This window comes from Nerophis ophidion, linkage group LG04 (assembly GCF_033978795.1).
Source record: "Nerophis ophidion isolate RoL-2023_Sa linkage group LG04, RoL_Noph_v1.0, whole genome shotgun sequence".
NCBI classification, from domain to species: Eukaryota; Metazoa; Chordata; class Actinopteri; order Syngnathiformes; family Syngnathidae; genus Nerophis; species Nerophis ophidion.
The window spans coordinates 74,764,492-74,781,716 of record NC_084614.1 but is presented as its reverse complement, the minus strand read 5'-3'; the positions used below and the strand labels follow the sequence as shown (position 1 = coordinate 74,781,716).

The following is a 17,225-nucleotide window of genomic DNA, read 5'->3' as shown; positions in this document are numbered from 1 at the left end:
ATCCTCCTTTGTCATTGGAAGCAAAACAGGCCCAGAGCATAATATTACCACCACCATGCTTGACGATAGGCTTAGTGTTCCTGGGATTAAAGTCCTCACCTTTTTTCCTCCAAACATATTGCTGGGTATTGTGGCCAAACAGCTACATTTTTGTTTCCTCTGACCACAGAACTTTACTCTAAAATGTATTTCTTATCTTTGTCCATAACTCCTGATGTTGCCTGAATCTGATTTGAAGCACTTTGCAGCGTTTACAGTGGCAAAAATCACATCTGCACTCAATCAGATTTGGTGTGCGGTGTAAACGGAGCCTTTGTGATGTAATGACATCATACAAATGTTGTTCTTCAGGTTTTTTATTATAACAAAATATCATTTGTACCACATAAAAAGTGCTAAGCGTCAGATGTAAAGATTACTCTGAAGATCGCTGTTTCTGACAAACTTGCGGACTACTTCTAAGCTGGGAGATGGATCCAACTGGGAAAAGAACACAATATTGTTATGAAACTGTAAAACATATGCAACGTGAACTTGTTTATCCAAAAAGAGGCTGAACTTACATGTACAGACTTTCCAAGCTCGGTTAGCGCTGGTTTGAAGGTCTCCATGGCGACAGAGTCTGGGCCGACGACGTCACTGAAACACTGGTAGACGACAGCGGCGATGCGGTGGACTTGGCAGTGGTTCAGCACTGAAACAACACGAATGCATTCAGATATGGACAAAGACGACGATTGGAGTGTTTTGTGGTGATGAGTACCTGCAGCTGGAAGTCCTGTGAGGATGTTGGGCTGCTCCAGTGACCGGCAAATGGGCGTAGAGCTGAAAGAGCCGGTGTGGAGGGAGCGCAGGAAGGGCCCCGAGCTGCCGCAGAGGTAGTCAGCGGTCTTGTAGTCGGCCATGAAGCTGTCTGACAGAACTGTTACAGTCAGATCTGTTTGCTGGAGGCAGTCGAACACCTGCGGGAGGGACAGAAGTCAGTCGAATTTCTGCCCGGTTCGACTGTGATAATCCTTAGTCAAAGACAGCATTACAAACGCTGGCATTACCAGCTGTGGCTGTAGGCAACCTCTTAATGTGACATTCTGTAATAACCCCACAAGACAGCAGCTTGATCTATCTCTGCACAGTCGAGGATGGACAACTAAACGAGAGGTGCCACCTGCCTCTGATGTATTTGTTATCACTTTGCAATGCCTGTGCTTTTATACCTAGACAAACTTTAATGATCCACAAGGGAAATTTTTCCACACAGTAGTCCAGTTACAAAGAATGGAAAGGATAATGCACACAGGGGCACAAAAGAGGGCAAAAACAAAAGGTATAATGTAGAGATGTCCGATAATGTTTTTTTTGACGATATCCGATATTGTCTTTGATTGATACTTTTATTAGTAGATTGCACAGTACAGTACATATTCCGTACAATTGACCACTAAATGGTAACACCCGAATAAGTTTTTCAACTTGTTTAAGTCGGGGTCCACGTTAATCAATTCATGGTAGTCCAACTCTTAATTACCGATTCCGATATGTGCAGTAGTGGAATTAACACATTTTTATGCCTAATTGGGTTGTGATGCCCCGCTGGATGCATTAAACAATGTAACAAGGTTTTCCAAAATAAATCAACTCAAGTTATGGAAAAAAATGCCAAAATGACACTGTCATATTTATTATTAAAGTCACACAGTGCATTATTTTTTTCCAACATGCCTCAAAACAGCAGCTTGGAATTTGGGATAGTTGAGGTGGGCGGGTTTGGATGGGTGTGGGGGTTAGGGGGTGTATATTGTAGCGTCCCGGAAGAGTTAGTGCTGCAAGGGGTTCTGGGTGTTTGTTCTGCTGTGTTTATGTTGTGTTACGGTGCGGATGTTCTCCCGAAATGTGTTTGTCATTCTTATTTGGTGTGGGTTCACAGTGTGGCGCATATTTGTAACAGTGTTTAAGTTGTTTATACGGCCACCTTCAGTGTGACCTATACGATTGTTTACCAAGTATGCTTTGCATTCACTTGTGTGTGTGAAAAGCCGTAGGTCAGGGGTGTCAAACTCAAATAGATTGGGCCCAAATTCTAAACTGAACAAAGCCGCGGGCCAAAGTTGAAAAACTTAACCTTTTAATAGGGACCCAAACAAGTTTTGCATTCAATATTGAACAAGCAAGGCTTATATAACTTTATAGTGACATGCAAAATCGAGTTTTCTTGGTAGCGGGGTTGTATATTGTAGCCTCCCGGAAGAGTTAGTGCTGCAAGGGGTTCTGGGTATTTGTTCTGTTGTGTTTATGTTGTGTTACGGTGAGGATGTTCTCCCGAAATGTGTTTGTCATTCTTGTTTGGTGTGGGTTCACAGTGTGGTGTAACTGTGTTAAAGTTGTTTATACGGCCACCCTCAGTGTAACTTGTATGGCTGTTGACCAAGAATGCCTTGCATTCACTTGTGTGTGTGTAGAAGCCGCATATATTACATGACTGGGCCGGCACGCTGTTTATATGGAGGAAAAGCGGACGTGACGACGGGTTGTAGAGGATGCTAAAAGCAGTACTTTTAAGGCACGCCCTCAATATTGATGTCCGGGTGGAAATTCGGTAGAATGGTTGCCCCGGGAGATTTTCAGGGGGGGGGGCACTGAAATTCATGATTCTCCTGGAAAGATCGGGAGGGTTGGCAAGTATGAGAATTAGCATTGAATGCGGTGATACAGCGGCACCGCCACTGTATAATACAGTCGGGCCAGCTCTAATGTTAATTTATTATTGCCTCAAGGGCCAAATGAAATTTGGCCCGCGGGCCAGAGTTTGACACCCATGCCGTAGGTATTATGTGACTCGGCCGGCTCGCAAAGGCAGTGCCTTTAAGGTTTATCGGCGCTCTGTACTTCTCCCTACGTCCGTGTACACAGCGGCGTTTTAAAAAGTCATACGTTTTACTTTTTGAAACATCCATCCATCCATCCATCCATCTTCTTCCGCTTATCCGAGGTCGGGTCGCGGGGGCAACAGCCTAAGCAGGGAAGCCCAGACTTTCCTCTCCCCAGCCACTTCGTCTAGCTCTTCCCGGGGGATCCCGAGGCGTTCCCAGGCCAGCCGGGAGACATAGTCTTCCCAACGTGTCCTGGGTCTTCCCCGTGGCCTCCTACCGGTTGGATGTGCCCTAAACACCTCCCTAGGGAGGCGTTCGGGTGGCATCCTGACCAGATGCCTGAACCACCTCATCTGGCTCCTCTCGATGTGAAGGAGTAGCGGCTTTACTTTGAGTTCCTCCCGGATGGCAGAGCTTCTCACCCTATCTCTAAGGGAGAGACCCGCCACCCGGCGGAGGAAACTCATTTCGGCCGCTTGTACCCGTGATCTTATCCTTTCGGTCATGACCCAAAGCTCATGACCATAGGTGAGGATGGGAACGTAGATCGACCGGTAAATTGAGAGCTTTGCCTTCCGGCTCAGGTCCTTCTTCACCACAACGGATCGGTACAACGTCCGCATTACTGAAGACGCCGCACCGATCCGCCTGTCGATCTCACGATCCACTCTTCCCCCACTCGTGAACAAGACTCCTAGGTACTTGAACTCCTCCACTTGGGGCAGGGTCTCCTCCCCAACCCGGAGATGGCATTCCACCCTTTTCCGGGCGAGAACCATGGACTCGGACTTGGAGGTGCTGATTCTCATTCCGGTCGCTTCACACTCGGCTGCGAACCGATCCAGTGAGAGATGAAGATCCCGGTCAGATGAAGCCATCAGGACCACACCATCTGCAAAAAGCAGAGACCTAATCCTGCAGCCACCAAACCAGAACCCCTCAACGCCTTGACTGCGCCTAGCAATTCTGTCCATAAAAGTTACGAACAGAATCGGTGACAAAGGACAGCCTTGGTGGAGTCCAACCCTCACTGGAAATGTGTTCGACTTACTGCCGGCAATGCGGACCAAGCTCTGGCTCTGATCGTATAGGGAGCGGACCGCCACAATAAGACAGTCCGATACCCCATACTCTCTAAGCACTCCCCACAGGACTTCCCGAAACAGATACCGATAATTTTGAAGCCGATATCAATAATATCCGATATCACATTTTAAAGCTTTTAACGGCCGATAATATCGGCTGTCCAATATTATCGGACATCCCTCTTATAATGTAGACTAAAAATGTACAATAGTCCATAGCTACCAAGGACATGTGCGGCTGTGCCCGAAAGCATGCATGTCTGACAAAATCAACCAAAATAATATGTCTAAATATAGTTGTAGCATACTCCAGCTCATAAACTTACAATAAACATGCTTTTTTTATTTCATCAAAGTATAATTTTGTGGCCGCATTTGATGCACCCTGCTGCTCCATTCATTCGATGTTTAGTGACCAGCAGGCTGAAAAACATGCACCCGACGGCGCAATTAAAGTAAAAAAAATATACACAAAGCAACCAAAACATAACTTAATACCCTAACTTTGCCAACATTTTTATTAGTTTTGGACCTACGATCACAAAGATATTATGACTTTTTGTGTGAAGAATGTCAACAGTGATGTCCGCCTCTGATGTATTTGTAATCACTTTGAAATTCCTTTGCTTTTATACCTAAACAAACTTTAATGATTCACAAGGGAAACTGTTCCACACAGTAGCTCAGTTACAAAGGATGGAAAGGATAATGCACACAAGGGCACAAAAGAGGGCGAAAACAAAAGCTATAAAGTAGACTAAAAATGTACCATAGTCCATAGTAGCAATATAAAATAACATATGTAGTGATGTCCGATGAATTTGGACTGCCGATATTATCGGCCGATATATGCTTCAAAATGTAATATAGGACATTATCGGTATCTGTTTCAAAATTATCGGTATCGGTTTCAAAAAGTACAATTTTTGTTCACCGACGTAGGGAGAAGTACAGAGCGCCAATAAGCCTTTAAGGCACTGCCTTTGCGTGCCGGCCCAGTCACATAATATCTACGGCTTTTCAAACACACAAGTGAATGCCAAGCATACTTGGTCAACAGCCATACAGGTCACACTGAGGGTGGCCGTATAAGCAATTTTAACACTGTTACAAATATGCGCCACACTGTGAACCCACACCAAAGAAGAATGACAAACACATTTGGGGAGAACATCTGCACTGTAACACAACATAAACACAACAGAACAAATACCCAGAAGCCCTTGCAGCACTAACTCTTCCGGGACGCTACAATTTACAACCCCGCTACTCCCTACCCCCCCACTTCACGCTCTCTCAGGGAGAGCATGTCCCAAATTCCAAGCTGCTGTTTTGAGGAATGTTAAAAAAAAATATGCACTGTGTGACTTTAATAATAAATATGGATGTGCCATGTTGGCATTTTTTCCTTAACTTGAGTTGATTTATTTTGGAAAACCTTGTTACATTATTTAATGCACCGAGCGAGACATCACAACAAAATTAGGCATAATAATGTGTTAATTCCACGACTGTATATATTGGTATCGGTTGATATCGGAATCGGTATTTAAGAGTTGGAAAATATCGGAATATCGGCAAAAAAGCCATTTTCGGACATATGTATGTAATACGTATATATGTAATATTTACTTATTTTATATACAGGAGATAATATATACAGGTATATTATAATATAATATATACAATATATAACAAATCTCAATTGCCATGTACAATACTACACTATATGTAACAGCTGCAGCAAAAAAATGAATAAAGGGCAGCACAAAATAGAGAGTAGATCCAGCAGAAATTTTACCATTATGAACAAAGAGAGGTAGCTAACATATAAGCAGTCAGGTAATATACTTTATTGATCCACTATCATCTATTATTACACCCATAATTATGTTTCTTTTACACTTTCAATGTCTGTCTATTTTTATCATGTTCGACTTTCACTTCTCCTCTTACCAAATAGCATTGTTTGAGATTCAAAGATGTCAGACCATCTCTTGAATTAAACCATCTATGAATTAGTTCACTTCTTCTGTTATATGTATTGGCTTCTGTGTGTTTTGACCTGAACAAAATGCAGACATTGTGTCGCGTGTTTACCTCCACAAGACACAGAGAATAGACTTTAACACAGTTCTCTTTGTGTACAAGTCTTTTCATCTGACATGTTAGAGCCATATAAACCATCTCGGGTGCTGAGAACCTCAGGGATAGGTCTCCTGCTGGTGCCCAGAGTCAGGACCAAACTTGGTGAAACTGCGTTTCAGTTTTATGCTTCAAAAATCTGGAATAGTCTTCCTCAAGATGCGAGATGCTCCAAAGCATTCACACATAAGGTTTTCTACACCAAAATACATCTACTTATTCTTCTTCTCCTGATTTTGCTCTACATTCCACATTTTTCATCGGATTCAACCAGTTTCAACTTCAAACTGTTTAACCTATTTGGGAATTGTAGGCTTTCCCTTTACAAATTCCAAAAATTCCCAGATTTCCCATAATTCCAGGTTTTCCGGGACTTTTTTCCCATTCAAAATGAATTGGTCATTTTTCAAATTTCCACCATTTCCAAATTGATCAACCGATTCAAACCATTCCACTCATCCTGTATATACAAACTATAATTTTCCCAAGTTAAATAAACAATCCAGGAATTCCTGTTTTTCTAAACCATTTTTTCAGTTGACTACTAGTCCACCATCAAAACATTTCTCTTAGTCAGGACAAAAAAACCCGATGTTTTATGACCTGGAAAACTTCCCGGATTTACAGAAATTCTGTAATACCATTTCTCAATTAAAAAACTGTTACTACTTCAACATTTCTTGACCGATTTAAACAATTTCAACAACAACCAATTCAGCTCATTCAGGACATTCATGCTCCTAATCATTTTCAAAATAATCCCTCTTTTCCCAACATTTCCAGGGTGTTCCCATTGAAATGAATGGGACATTTTTCCAAGTTGCACATTTCCCACAATTGTCAACCAATTCGAACCATTCCAAACATCAACATATTCCACTCATCCTGGACATTCAAACTAACACTCACAATTTTTAAACCAAATTCCAAACTCAAACTTTTCAACATTCAAACCATTCTTACATTTACACTATATTCTGTCAGCATTTCAGTTCAACTTCAGCATTGGAGCATTCACACGAAATTCCTTCAGGAATTGCTTCATCCAGTTGTTTTCATGATTGTATTTTCTGTATTTAAATACAATTATTTTTCCTTCTTTTAATTTTCTGTAAAGCAATTTTGAATTTTTATGCATTTAAGATGTGACATTAAGGTTTTACTACTTATCTTGCCGATTGTATTGTACCATATGTCCCCGCAAGAAATCTGCGTTCAAAGAACGCAGATTATTGGTGATTCCCATAGCCCAAAAAATGTCTGCGGGCTATAGAGCGTTTTCTATTCGGGCTACAGTACCATGAAATGCCCGCCCGGTAACAGAGATGCTACCTCAGTAGAAGCATTTAAGTCCCATCTTAAAACTCATTTGTATACTCTAGCCCAGTGGTTCTTAACCTGGGTTCGATCGAACCCTAGGGGTTCGGTGAGTCGGCCTTAGGGGTTCGGTGAGTCGGCCTTAGGGGTTCGGTGAGTCGGTCTTAGGGGTTCGGCAGAGCCTCCGCCGCGGAGGTCAAGACACACCCAACTCATCGTGTAAATAAAAATTTCTCCCTATCGGCGTATTATGGATACCCCCAAACAATGTTCCCTCTAATTTTCCATCTGATTTGCAGGTGAGTAATTTGTTGTGGTTCATGCACACTTCACTTTGTGCAACATTGTTTTGAATTTGAAAAAATAAATTGGTAAAATTAGAAGGGTTCGGCGAATGCGCATATGAAACTGGCGGGGTTCCGTACCTCCAACAAGGTTGAGAACCACTGCTCTAGCCTTTAAATTGACCCCCCTTTTTTGTGATCAGTTGATCTGCCGTTTCTTTTGTTTTCTACTCTGCCCCCTCTCTCCGTTGTGGAAGGGAGGGGCACAGGTCTGGTGGCCATGAATAAAGTGCTGGTTGTCCAGAGTCGGGACCCGGGGTGGACCACTCGCCTGTGCATTGACTGGGGACATCTCTGCGCTGCTGACCCGTCTCCGCTTGGTATGGTCTCCTGCTGGCCCCACTATTGACTGGACTTTCACTATTATGTTAGATCTCCAATTGACTGGACTTTCACAATATTATGCTAGACCCACTCGACGTCCAATGCATCCGGTCTCCCCTAAAGGGGGGGGGGTCACCCACATCTGTGGTCCTCTCCAAGGTTTCTCATAGTCGTTCAATCAATCACTCAATGTTTACTTATATAGCCCTAAATCACTAGTGTCTCAAAGGGCTGCACAAACCACTATGACATCCTCGGTAGGTCCACATAAGGGCAAGGAAAACTCACACCCAGTGGGACGTCGGTGACAATGATGACTATGAGAACCTTGGAGAGGACGAAAGCAATGGATGTCGAGCGGGTCTAACATGATACTGTGAAAGTTAAATCCATAATGGATCCAACACAGCCGCGAGAGTCCAGTCCAAAGCGGATCCAACACAGCAGCGAGAGTCCCGTTCACAGCGGAGCCAGCAGGAAACCATCCCAAGCGGAGGCGGATCAGCAGCGCAGAGATGTCCCCAGCCGATACACAGGCAAGCAGTACATGGCCACCAGATCGGACCGGACCCCCTCCACAAGGGAGAGTGGGACATAGGAGAAAAAGAAAAGAAACGGCAGATCAACTGGTCTAAAAAGGGAGTGTATTTAAAGGCTAGAGTATACAAATTAGTTTTAAGGTGAGACTTAAATGCTTCTACTGAGGTAGCATCTCGAACTGTTACCGGGAGGGCATTCCAGAGTACTGGAGCCCGAAATGAAAACGCTCTATAGCCCGCAGACTTTTTTTGGGCTTTGGGAATCACTAATAAGCCGGAGTCCTTTGAAAGCAGATTTCTTGCCGGGACATATGGTACAATACAATCGGCAAGATAGGATGGAGCTAGACCGTGTAGTATTTTATGCGTAAGTAGTAAAACCTTAAAGTCACATCTTAAGTGCACAGGAAGCCAGTGCAGGTGAGCCAGTACAGGCGTAATGTGATCAAACTTTCTTGTTCTTGTCAAAAGTCTAGCAGCCGCATTTTGTACCAACTGTAATCTTTTAATGTTAGACATGGGGAGACCCGAAAATAATTCACATTGACATCCCACTGGGTTGTCAGTTTTTCCTTGCCCTTATGTGAGATCTGAACTGAGGATATTGTTGTGGCTTGTGCAGCCCTTTGAGACACTTGTGATTTAAGTAAACATTGATTGATTGATTGATTGAACATCAAATTGCCATGTGTACAAATTGTGCTCTAGTAATACAATTGCCTTGCCTTGCCACAGTGTTGGTGGCTCTTGAGTGTTGACGGTGAACCGTCACTTCCTATCATCCTTGTCTTCATAACAGGTTGCGGGGAAAGCGATGTAAAAGTTTTCTGCAATTCTTGCAAACCCATGCTGCACAACAGGGCATTTTTACACATCAAAAAACTGAGGAGGAAGCGCCGCAAATACATTGATTAACGTGGACCCTGACTTAAACAAGTTGAAAAACTTATTCGGGTGTTACCATTTAGTGGTCAATTATAAATAAATAAATGATAAATGGGTTGTACTTGTAAAGCGCTTTTCTACCTTCAAGGTACTCAATGCGCTTTGACACTACTTCCACATTTACCCATTCACACACACATTCACACACTGATGGAGGGAGCTGCCATGCAAGGCATTAACCAGCACCCATCAGGAGCAAGGGTGAAGTGTCTTGCTCAGGACACAACAGACGTGACGAGGTTGGTACTAGGTGGGGATTGTACGGAATATGTACTTAACTGTGCAATTTACTAATAAAAGTTTCAATTAATCAATAGCATCAGCCAAAGTTAGTCGCGGTCATGGCGCCCTGTAGTCATGTGATTGCTTTTTGACCAGTCATTGAAGAAATACTCTGTTTATACACGACTGTGCCTCTGCATGCGGATTAAAATGTCACTAGTCAAGTTTTTGGTGTGAAATTCCTGTGTTAGGTTGTTGTTTACGACAAACTCATCAGTGTCATACGTGCGAACTGAGCAGTTTTTTCCTTACCACTAACACAACATTGGTTCTGCTGCTGCTGTGTTGAAACAAAATACAGTGGAACCTCGATTTACGAACCCCTCTTTTTTTTGTGACCTTTTCGATATACAAACTTTCAGGTTTTGCCGATTATGTCTATGTGTGAGAACCGTGGTTCTGTGTATGAACGCTTCATCTAGTCATTCATGTTGTGTGCTGCTGGAAGCCTTAGGGTGCAGCCATTTTGGGGATATCACTTCCTTTACAGTACAGTGGACATGTGGCACAGCCATTTTCAGGGATGTGGGAACACTTTGAAAAAAAAATAAAATAAAAAAAAAAGAGCAAAACTGACAAAAAGAAGAAAATCCTATCAACATGAAGTGCTTCCATGTAAACCCATCCATCCATTTTCTACCGCTTGTCCCTTTTAGATGTATTCTCATCTTATTAGATGAGAATTAATTAATTATTCTCATCAGGCGTAGACCGATTTTTTATTTAATTTTTTTCTCACAACCCATTGTTTACATGTATCTCTTTTTTGTAAGGGGCGCTGGAAGTTGGTAGACCCAACAGCGATCCTGTTCCGTCTCCCTGTAATGTTTATCTGATCTTGAATGGGATTGTGCTGAAAATTTAAATTTCCCCTCGGGGATTAATAAAGTATTTCTGATTCTGATTCTGGGTAGCACGGTGGAGGGGGGTTAGTGCGTCTGCCTCACAATACAAAGGTCCTAAGTAGTCCTGGGCTCAGGATCCTTCTGTGTGGAGTTTGCATGTCCTCCCCGTGACTGCGTGGGTTCCCTCCGGGTACTCCGGCTTCCTCCCACTTCCAAAGACATGCACCTGGGGATAGGTTGATTGGCAACACTAAATTGGGCCTAGTGTGTTAATGAGTGTGAATGTTGTCTGTCTATTTGTATTGGCTCTGCGATGAGGTGGTGACTTGTCCAGGGTGTACCCCGCCTTCCGCCCGATTGTAGCTGAGATAGGCACCAGCGCCTCCCGCGACCCCAAAGGGAATAAGCGGTAGAAATTGGATAGATGGATGGATGGATGGTTCTGATTCTGATCTACCAACCTATTTTAGCTGTCTTTTTTAGACTTACATGTGCCATGCAATGTACCACATGCATTTTAGGGTATTTTTTGTAGCTAAAGAGAAAATAATGACAATATACCAGCAGCAACACATTTACTGAATTAACATCACCAATTTAGCTATATAAAATGCATGTACCGCATTTTCCGGACTAAAAAGCGCACTTAAAATCAATTTTCCCCCCCCTCAAAACTCGACAGTGCGCCTTATCTTATAACCCTGTGCGCCTAATGTTAGGAATAAGTTTGGTTGCGCCTACCCACCTCGAAGCTATTTTATTTGGTACATGGTGTAATGATAAGTGTGACCAGTAGATGGCAGTCAAACATAAGAAATAAGTGTAGGCTGCACTATGATGGCAATATGTCTCAAGTAAACAACACCAACATTTTAAATGTTCCACTGAAAATATAGATCATTACACTCGGCGCTTAAAAATCTACTAAAACTTTGTAGTAAGACTTTGATAAGCTATAAAGCTGCACCACTTGAAGGATTGTAAGCGCATTAAACATACAAGTATTACTATAGTTTGTGTAAAATGGTAAGGTTTTATCTGGCGTTTTGTTTCGCAATATTAAGCAAAAGCAACTTTTCTTACCTCTCTGTTACCTGTTAATCTGTATTAGAGATCTCCATAAACGCTGAAAAATTGCGCGCGTCCGCGCTGACGCCGTAGTTGATAAGCTTCTTTTTTTCCCTCTATCTTCTTATTATGGGACATTCATCCTCCGCTGTTGCCATTTCTAATATAAAGTAGTATAAAGTTCTTACTTATATCTGTCAGTAAAACCTCCATGAAAGCACGAAAACATACCGGTGTAGTGAGTGCAATTATTCACCCAAGGAACTTCAGTTCTTAGAGAGTTCCAGTTCGGTTTTTCACGGGACACATTTCCTGTGTTGTTGTTTCTGGATGAGGCGATGCTGCTCCGTTATTGATTGAAGTAAAGTCTGAATGTCATTTAAACGGTTAGCTCCATCTTATGACACTTCTTACACTCCCGTCCTTGCACGCTACAAAAAAGATGACGGGGAGAGACACTGTCGAAGGTGAGCCATGTAAATAAGACCAATCATAAAACGGTGCATCCTGAAGCGACTGTCAGAAAGCGACTTGAAGATGAGCTGTAAAACATAATCTATGCAACATTTGGACCAAAAAAAACACCATTTAGAAAACAATATATAGTAATATGACTCCTTTAATGCACCCTATAATCCGGTGCGTGTAATATATGAAAAAAGATAAAAAATAGACCGTTCATTGGCAGTGCGCCTCATAATCCAGAAAATTCGGTATGTATATCAATGAATATATCAAGTAATGGAGATTACATAATCAGCTAAGGCAGGGGTCGTGAACCTTTTTGGCTGAGAGAGCCAAAAAGCCAAATATTTTAAAATATATTTCAGTAGGAGCCATATAATATTTTTTTTTAACACTGAACACAACTAAACACGTGCATTTTAAGTCAGACCAACATTTCTAGAGTATAATAGGTCTCTTATTCTTTGTAATAACATTGTTATTCTGAAGCTAACTGTGGAGGGGGCGTGGCTTGCGGGCTGGCAGCGACAGGTGCTTAGAAGGCCCACCTGGGCCCTGTTATCTAATCACCTGTCGCTCTGTTATAATCAGCAGCCAGGAGGAGAGACTGGGTTTGCGCTGGAAATACTATTGCTGGAAAGCAACTGAGAGACTTATTGAAAAATAAAACAATATTGTAACCCTGAAACAGGCTCTCATGTCCGTGCTTGGGGGTCTGAAGAACCCCCAGGAGGGCAAGCCCCACACTAACCAATATTAAATAAATAACTTCTTACCATTAACGCAACTTCTTGAACGGGTGCGGTAGGAAACGGATGGATGGATTAAAAATGCATGAGAATGTTTTATAATTTTAATATTATTTTTAAACACTGTGATTACAAGTGGAATTATTCATTACTTATCGTGTTAAGCAACGTCAGGTCGGAATTATCAAAGAGCCAGATGCAGTCATCAAAAGAGCCACATCTGGCTCTAGAGCCATAGGTTCCCTACCCCTGAGCTAAGGTAATACACATGCATGATTGAAAGAAAGACTAAATATTTTTAAAAACCTGCAATTTAATTATATCCTAAAATAATTGAAGTCACAATTTTAACAATGATTATTTATTCATGTTTATCTTTTTCATATTTGAAATATTAAATTCAAGATGATACATAAACATTATTGAACAGATGATAAACCAAAACACCAATAATGTAACGGTTTAAGTTAAAGTTTCTGTTTACATCTATTATAAATAATAAATCAACATGCTGCGGAGATTTCAACAAATTATTATCAATTTACCTGGTAATGCATAGTTTCTTCTGAATGTGAAACTTCCCCTTGTGTTTCTATCCTTTAACATTATCTTGAAGTGCGACATGGCCAGGTTTTCCATAATTTATTTCCTTGCGGCATATCTTACATTTTGCAAAGCCAAGTTTATCAATCTTGTCAAACATAAAACCTTGTTATGTTTTCGCAACAGTTTTTTCTCTCCAGCCAAGACCAGCACCATATAGTTGTGATATAAATTATTCAACTCCCCCGCACAATTTTGGTGCTTTAGCAAGTTGGACATTTATTCCGTATTTTGTTTATAGTCATATCAAATAAAGATGCATTAAATAGACAATTGCAACTTGAATTACAACATTATATTTTGTAACATACCAAACAGTGTCATTTCTCTTAATATCTCATTGACAAAATTATTCAACCCCTTGAAGATCATAACTCTTAACAGAATTTGAATAAGGTCTTTTCAATCAGGTTTTGAAAACACCAATAGATGTGATTAGAACCATAACGAGCAACAATTAAACTGATTGAAAAAGACTGACGCTCAGCTTCTTTTAGATGGTCAATGGTGTATTTGCAACATGGTGAAGTCCAGGGAGTGGTCAAAGAAGTCAAGAGAGCAGGTAATTTCTCTTCATAAGAAAGGATATGGATATAAGAAAATAGCAAAGACATTACACATTCCAAGAGACAGAGTTGGGAGCATAATTCGCAAGTTTAAAGCTAAAGGCACAGTGGAAACACTACCTGGGCGTGGTAGAAAGAGGATGCTGTGTGCGTACAGTGGTGAAAAACCCCCAGGTAACAGCTGAGGAACTACAACAGGACATTGCAGAGGGGGGAACGCAGGTTTTGTCCCAGACAATAAGGCGCGCACTACGAGATGAAGGCCTCCATGCCAGAACTCCCAGGCGCACCCCACTTCTGACTACCGGGCACAAGAAAATAGACTCCAGTATGCAAAAAATCATCTGGACAAACCCCGAAGGTTTTGGGAAACTGTTCTATGGAGTGATGAGACAAAACTGGAACTCTTTGGGCCTATGAATCAACGTTATGTCTGGAGGAGAAAAAATGAAGCTTACAAACAGAAGAACACCTTGCCTACTGTTAAGCATGGTAGGGGGTCAATCAAAGCTCTGGGGCTGTTTCTCTGCCTCAGGTACCGGGAATCTCCAGCGCGTTCAAGGCATTATGAATTCTATTTCCTAGCAGGATATATTAGCTGCAAATGTCATGAAGTCAGTGACGAAGCTGAGGCTTGGGAGACGTTGGACCTTCCAACAGGACAAGGATCCCAAGCATACCTCCAAATCAACATCAGAGTGGTTGCAGAAGAAGGGCTGGAAGACTCTGGAGTGGCCTTCCCAGTCGCCAGACCTAAATCCTCTAGAAAAGCTGTGGTGGGACTTGAAGAAGGCAGTTGCAGCACGCAAGCCCAAGAATATGAATGAACTGGAGGCCTTTGCCCAAGAGGAATGGGCTAAAATACCTGTAGATGGTTGCAAGAAGCTTGTGTCCGCTTTTGTATCACCTTTGAAGGATGTCATTACTGCCAAAGGGTGTTCTACTAAGTACTAAAGATGCATGGAACTAGGGGGTTGAATCATTTTGTCAATGAGATATTAAGAAAAATGTCCTTTTTTGGTATTTTGTAAAATACAGTGTTACAATTTAAGTTGCATTTGTCTATTTGACACATCTTTATTTGATATGACTATAAACAAAACACGGAATAAATGTCCAACTTGCTAAAACACCAAAATTGTGTGGGGGTTGAATAATTTTCATCACAACTGTGTATATATATACACATTTATATATACACGTACAAATATGTAGATGTATGTGTGCATATACAAATATATACATATACACACACACATTATATATATATATATATATATATATATATATACACACACACACACGTATATATATATACATACATATATACAGTATGTACGTACACACACATACATACATATATATATTATATATATATATATACACAAATATTCATTATACTGTCTTTAAATGGTTATTGTTTCTTACTAAAATGATTCATTTGTTACTTATGGGGAACTCTGCTTCACTATACAAACTTTTTGATTTACGGACCATGTTCAAGAACCAATTAAATTCGTAAATTAAGGTTCCACTGTATTTGGTAATCAATGTCAAACAAAGCTACACTTTCCTTTGCACTTTCTAATGCACTCCAGGGCGTTATAAAAAGTAAATAACACATCTTTAATTAATGCCTCGTCCTCTTTGCGCTATTTAAATTATGTCCTTGGCGAGAATAAGAATATCTACAGACATATTATTTTCATACAAGTTGACAAAGGGGGAAATGTACCTTTTCAGTCCACTGGAACTGCTGATCTTCTGCAACGTAGCAGGTCACCTGGCAGATCAGAACCTGCGGAACAAACCCACAAGAGTTTTATTCGAACATTGTTGGATGAAAATGATGTGTTGTGTTCTGTAAATCCAGTAAATGAGAATCCTGGTCTTGTTAGCGTATCGGTTATACACAACTGGGTTTTTTTTACACTGCGTAGTGCATACATTTTTAAGGTCATTCAGGTCCTGCAGCACACCTGAAGACAGCACCACCGATAGGGAACAAAGTGATAAATCAGGAGCCTTCCCGGCAGCATCGGGCTATTACACACAAAGTGCAGAGTGTGTTTATCTTTATTAAATCACATGCAAACAACAGCAGGCTGCAAAACCACTTGCTCTCGCACACACAGAGAAACACACACACACTGCTAACTGTCAGGTTGTAAGTCAGCGTTTTAGCGGTTTATGCATCAGGCGCCAGATTACCGCCGAGTCATTTATCCCGAGTGTCAGCGCTTGTGCTCCAACTTTTCCCATCACAAGTGGATGTTTTATCTTTGCGCCCAGCATTCTATTTATACTACCAACTGAATGCAATACAGAAAAGAATCGAGTTATTTCATAAACTATTTTCCCCCGCCCCGTATTTGATAAGATCTCCGTTTGAACCGGTGACGTCAACTCACGGATGGGGCTTCCTTGTGTCGGTAGAAGACACAGGCCGACTGCTCGCCAATTTGACCAGTTCCAGCTCGGCTCCTCTCGTTCCACACCGACATGTGTCCCACCGCGTCCCACTTAGCCGAGGCGAGAACGTAAACAGACAGAAACCCTGTGAAGACAGTCAACAGGCAATCCGTCACTGCTCGCGTGGCGTGGGAGTCCTGTTTTGTTGACATTTGCACAATGAAGTGTCGGGGCGCTTACTGGCGGCGTTGTGGCCGACAGCGAGGAGGAATTGGGAACATTGCAGCTTGCTTCCAGTCTGCAGAGTATCTGACACCTCAGGACACCAATGCAGATGGACCTCCCTAATAAAAAGGAGAAAAAGAGCTTTAAAAAAAAAAAAAAAAATGAATGTTTTTTTTTTTTATGAATACGCTTACATTTCAAGTACACCTACCAACCGTAACGGATCAAATCAGAGCCGGTGTTCTAAATTTCAGGCATTTTAGCCACACTAAACTATCGTTTAAGGCAGGGGTCGGGAACATTTTTGGCTGAAACCCTAACCGTACAAGCCAAATATTTTAAAATATAAAATTTTTAAGACTGAATACAACTAAATGCGTGTATTTTTAAATAAGACCAACATTTTCAGAGTATAGTACGTCTCTTATTCTTTTTAATAACACT

General features: G+C 41.6%; 1 protein-coding gene across 1 annotated transcript in view; it reads right to left on the bottom strand.

The window, feature by feature from the left end:
- Positions 1-340: 340 nt before the first annotated feature.
- The window catches only part of psmg1 (proteasome (prosome, macropain) assembly chaperone 1), a 28,642-nt gene continuing 11,757 nt past the window's right edge, over positions 341-17,225 (bottom strand). Inside the window, exons 2-7 of the mRNA XM_061899033.1 lie at positions 16,797-16,900; positions 16,556-16,701; positions 15,880-15,942; positions 764-962; positions 564-694; positions 341-480 (exon numbers count right to left, since the gene is read on the bottom strand). Coding sequence (XP_061755017.1) covers positions 403-480; positions 564-694; positions 764-962; positions 15,880-15,942; positions 16,556-16,701; positions 16,797-16,900 — 721 coding nt within the window. The 3' untranslated portion in view covers positions 341-402. The remainder of the gene's footprint in view (positions 481-563; positions 695-763; positions 963-15,879; positions 15,943-16,555; positions 16,702-16,796; positions 16,901-17,225) is intronic.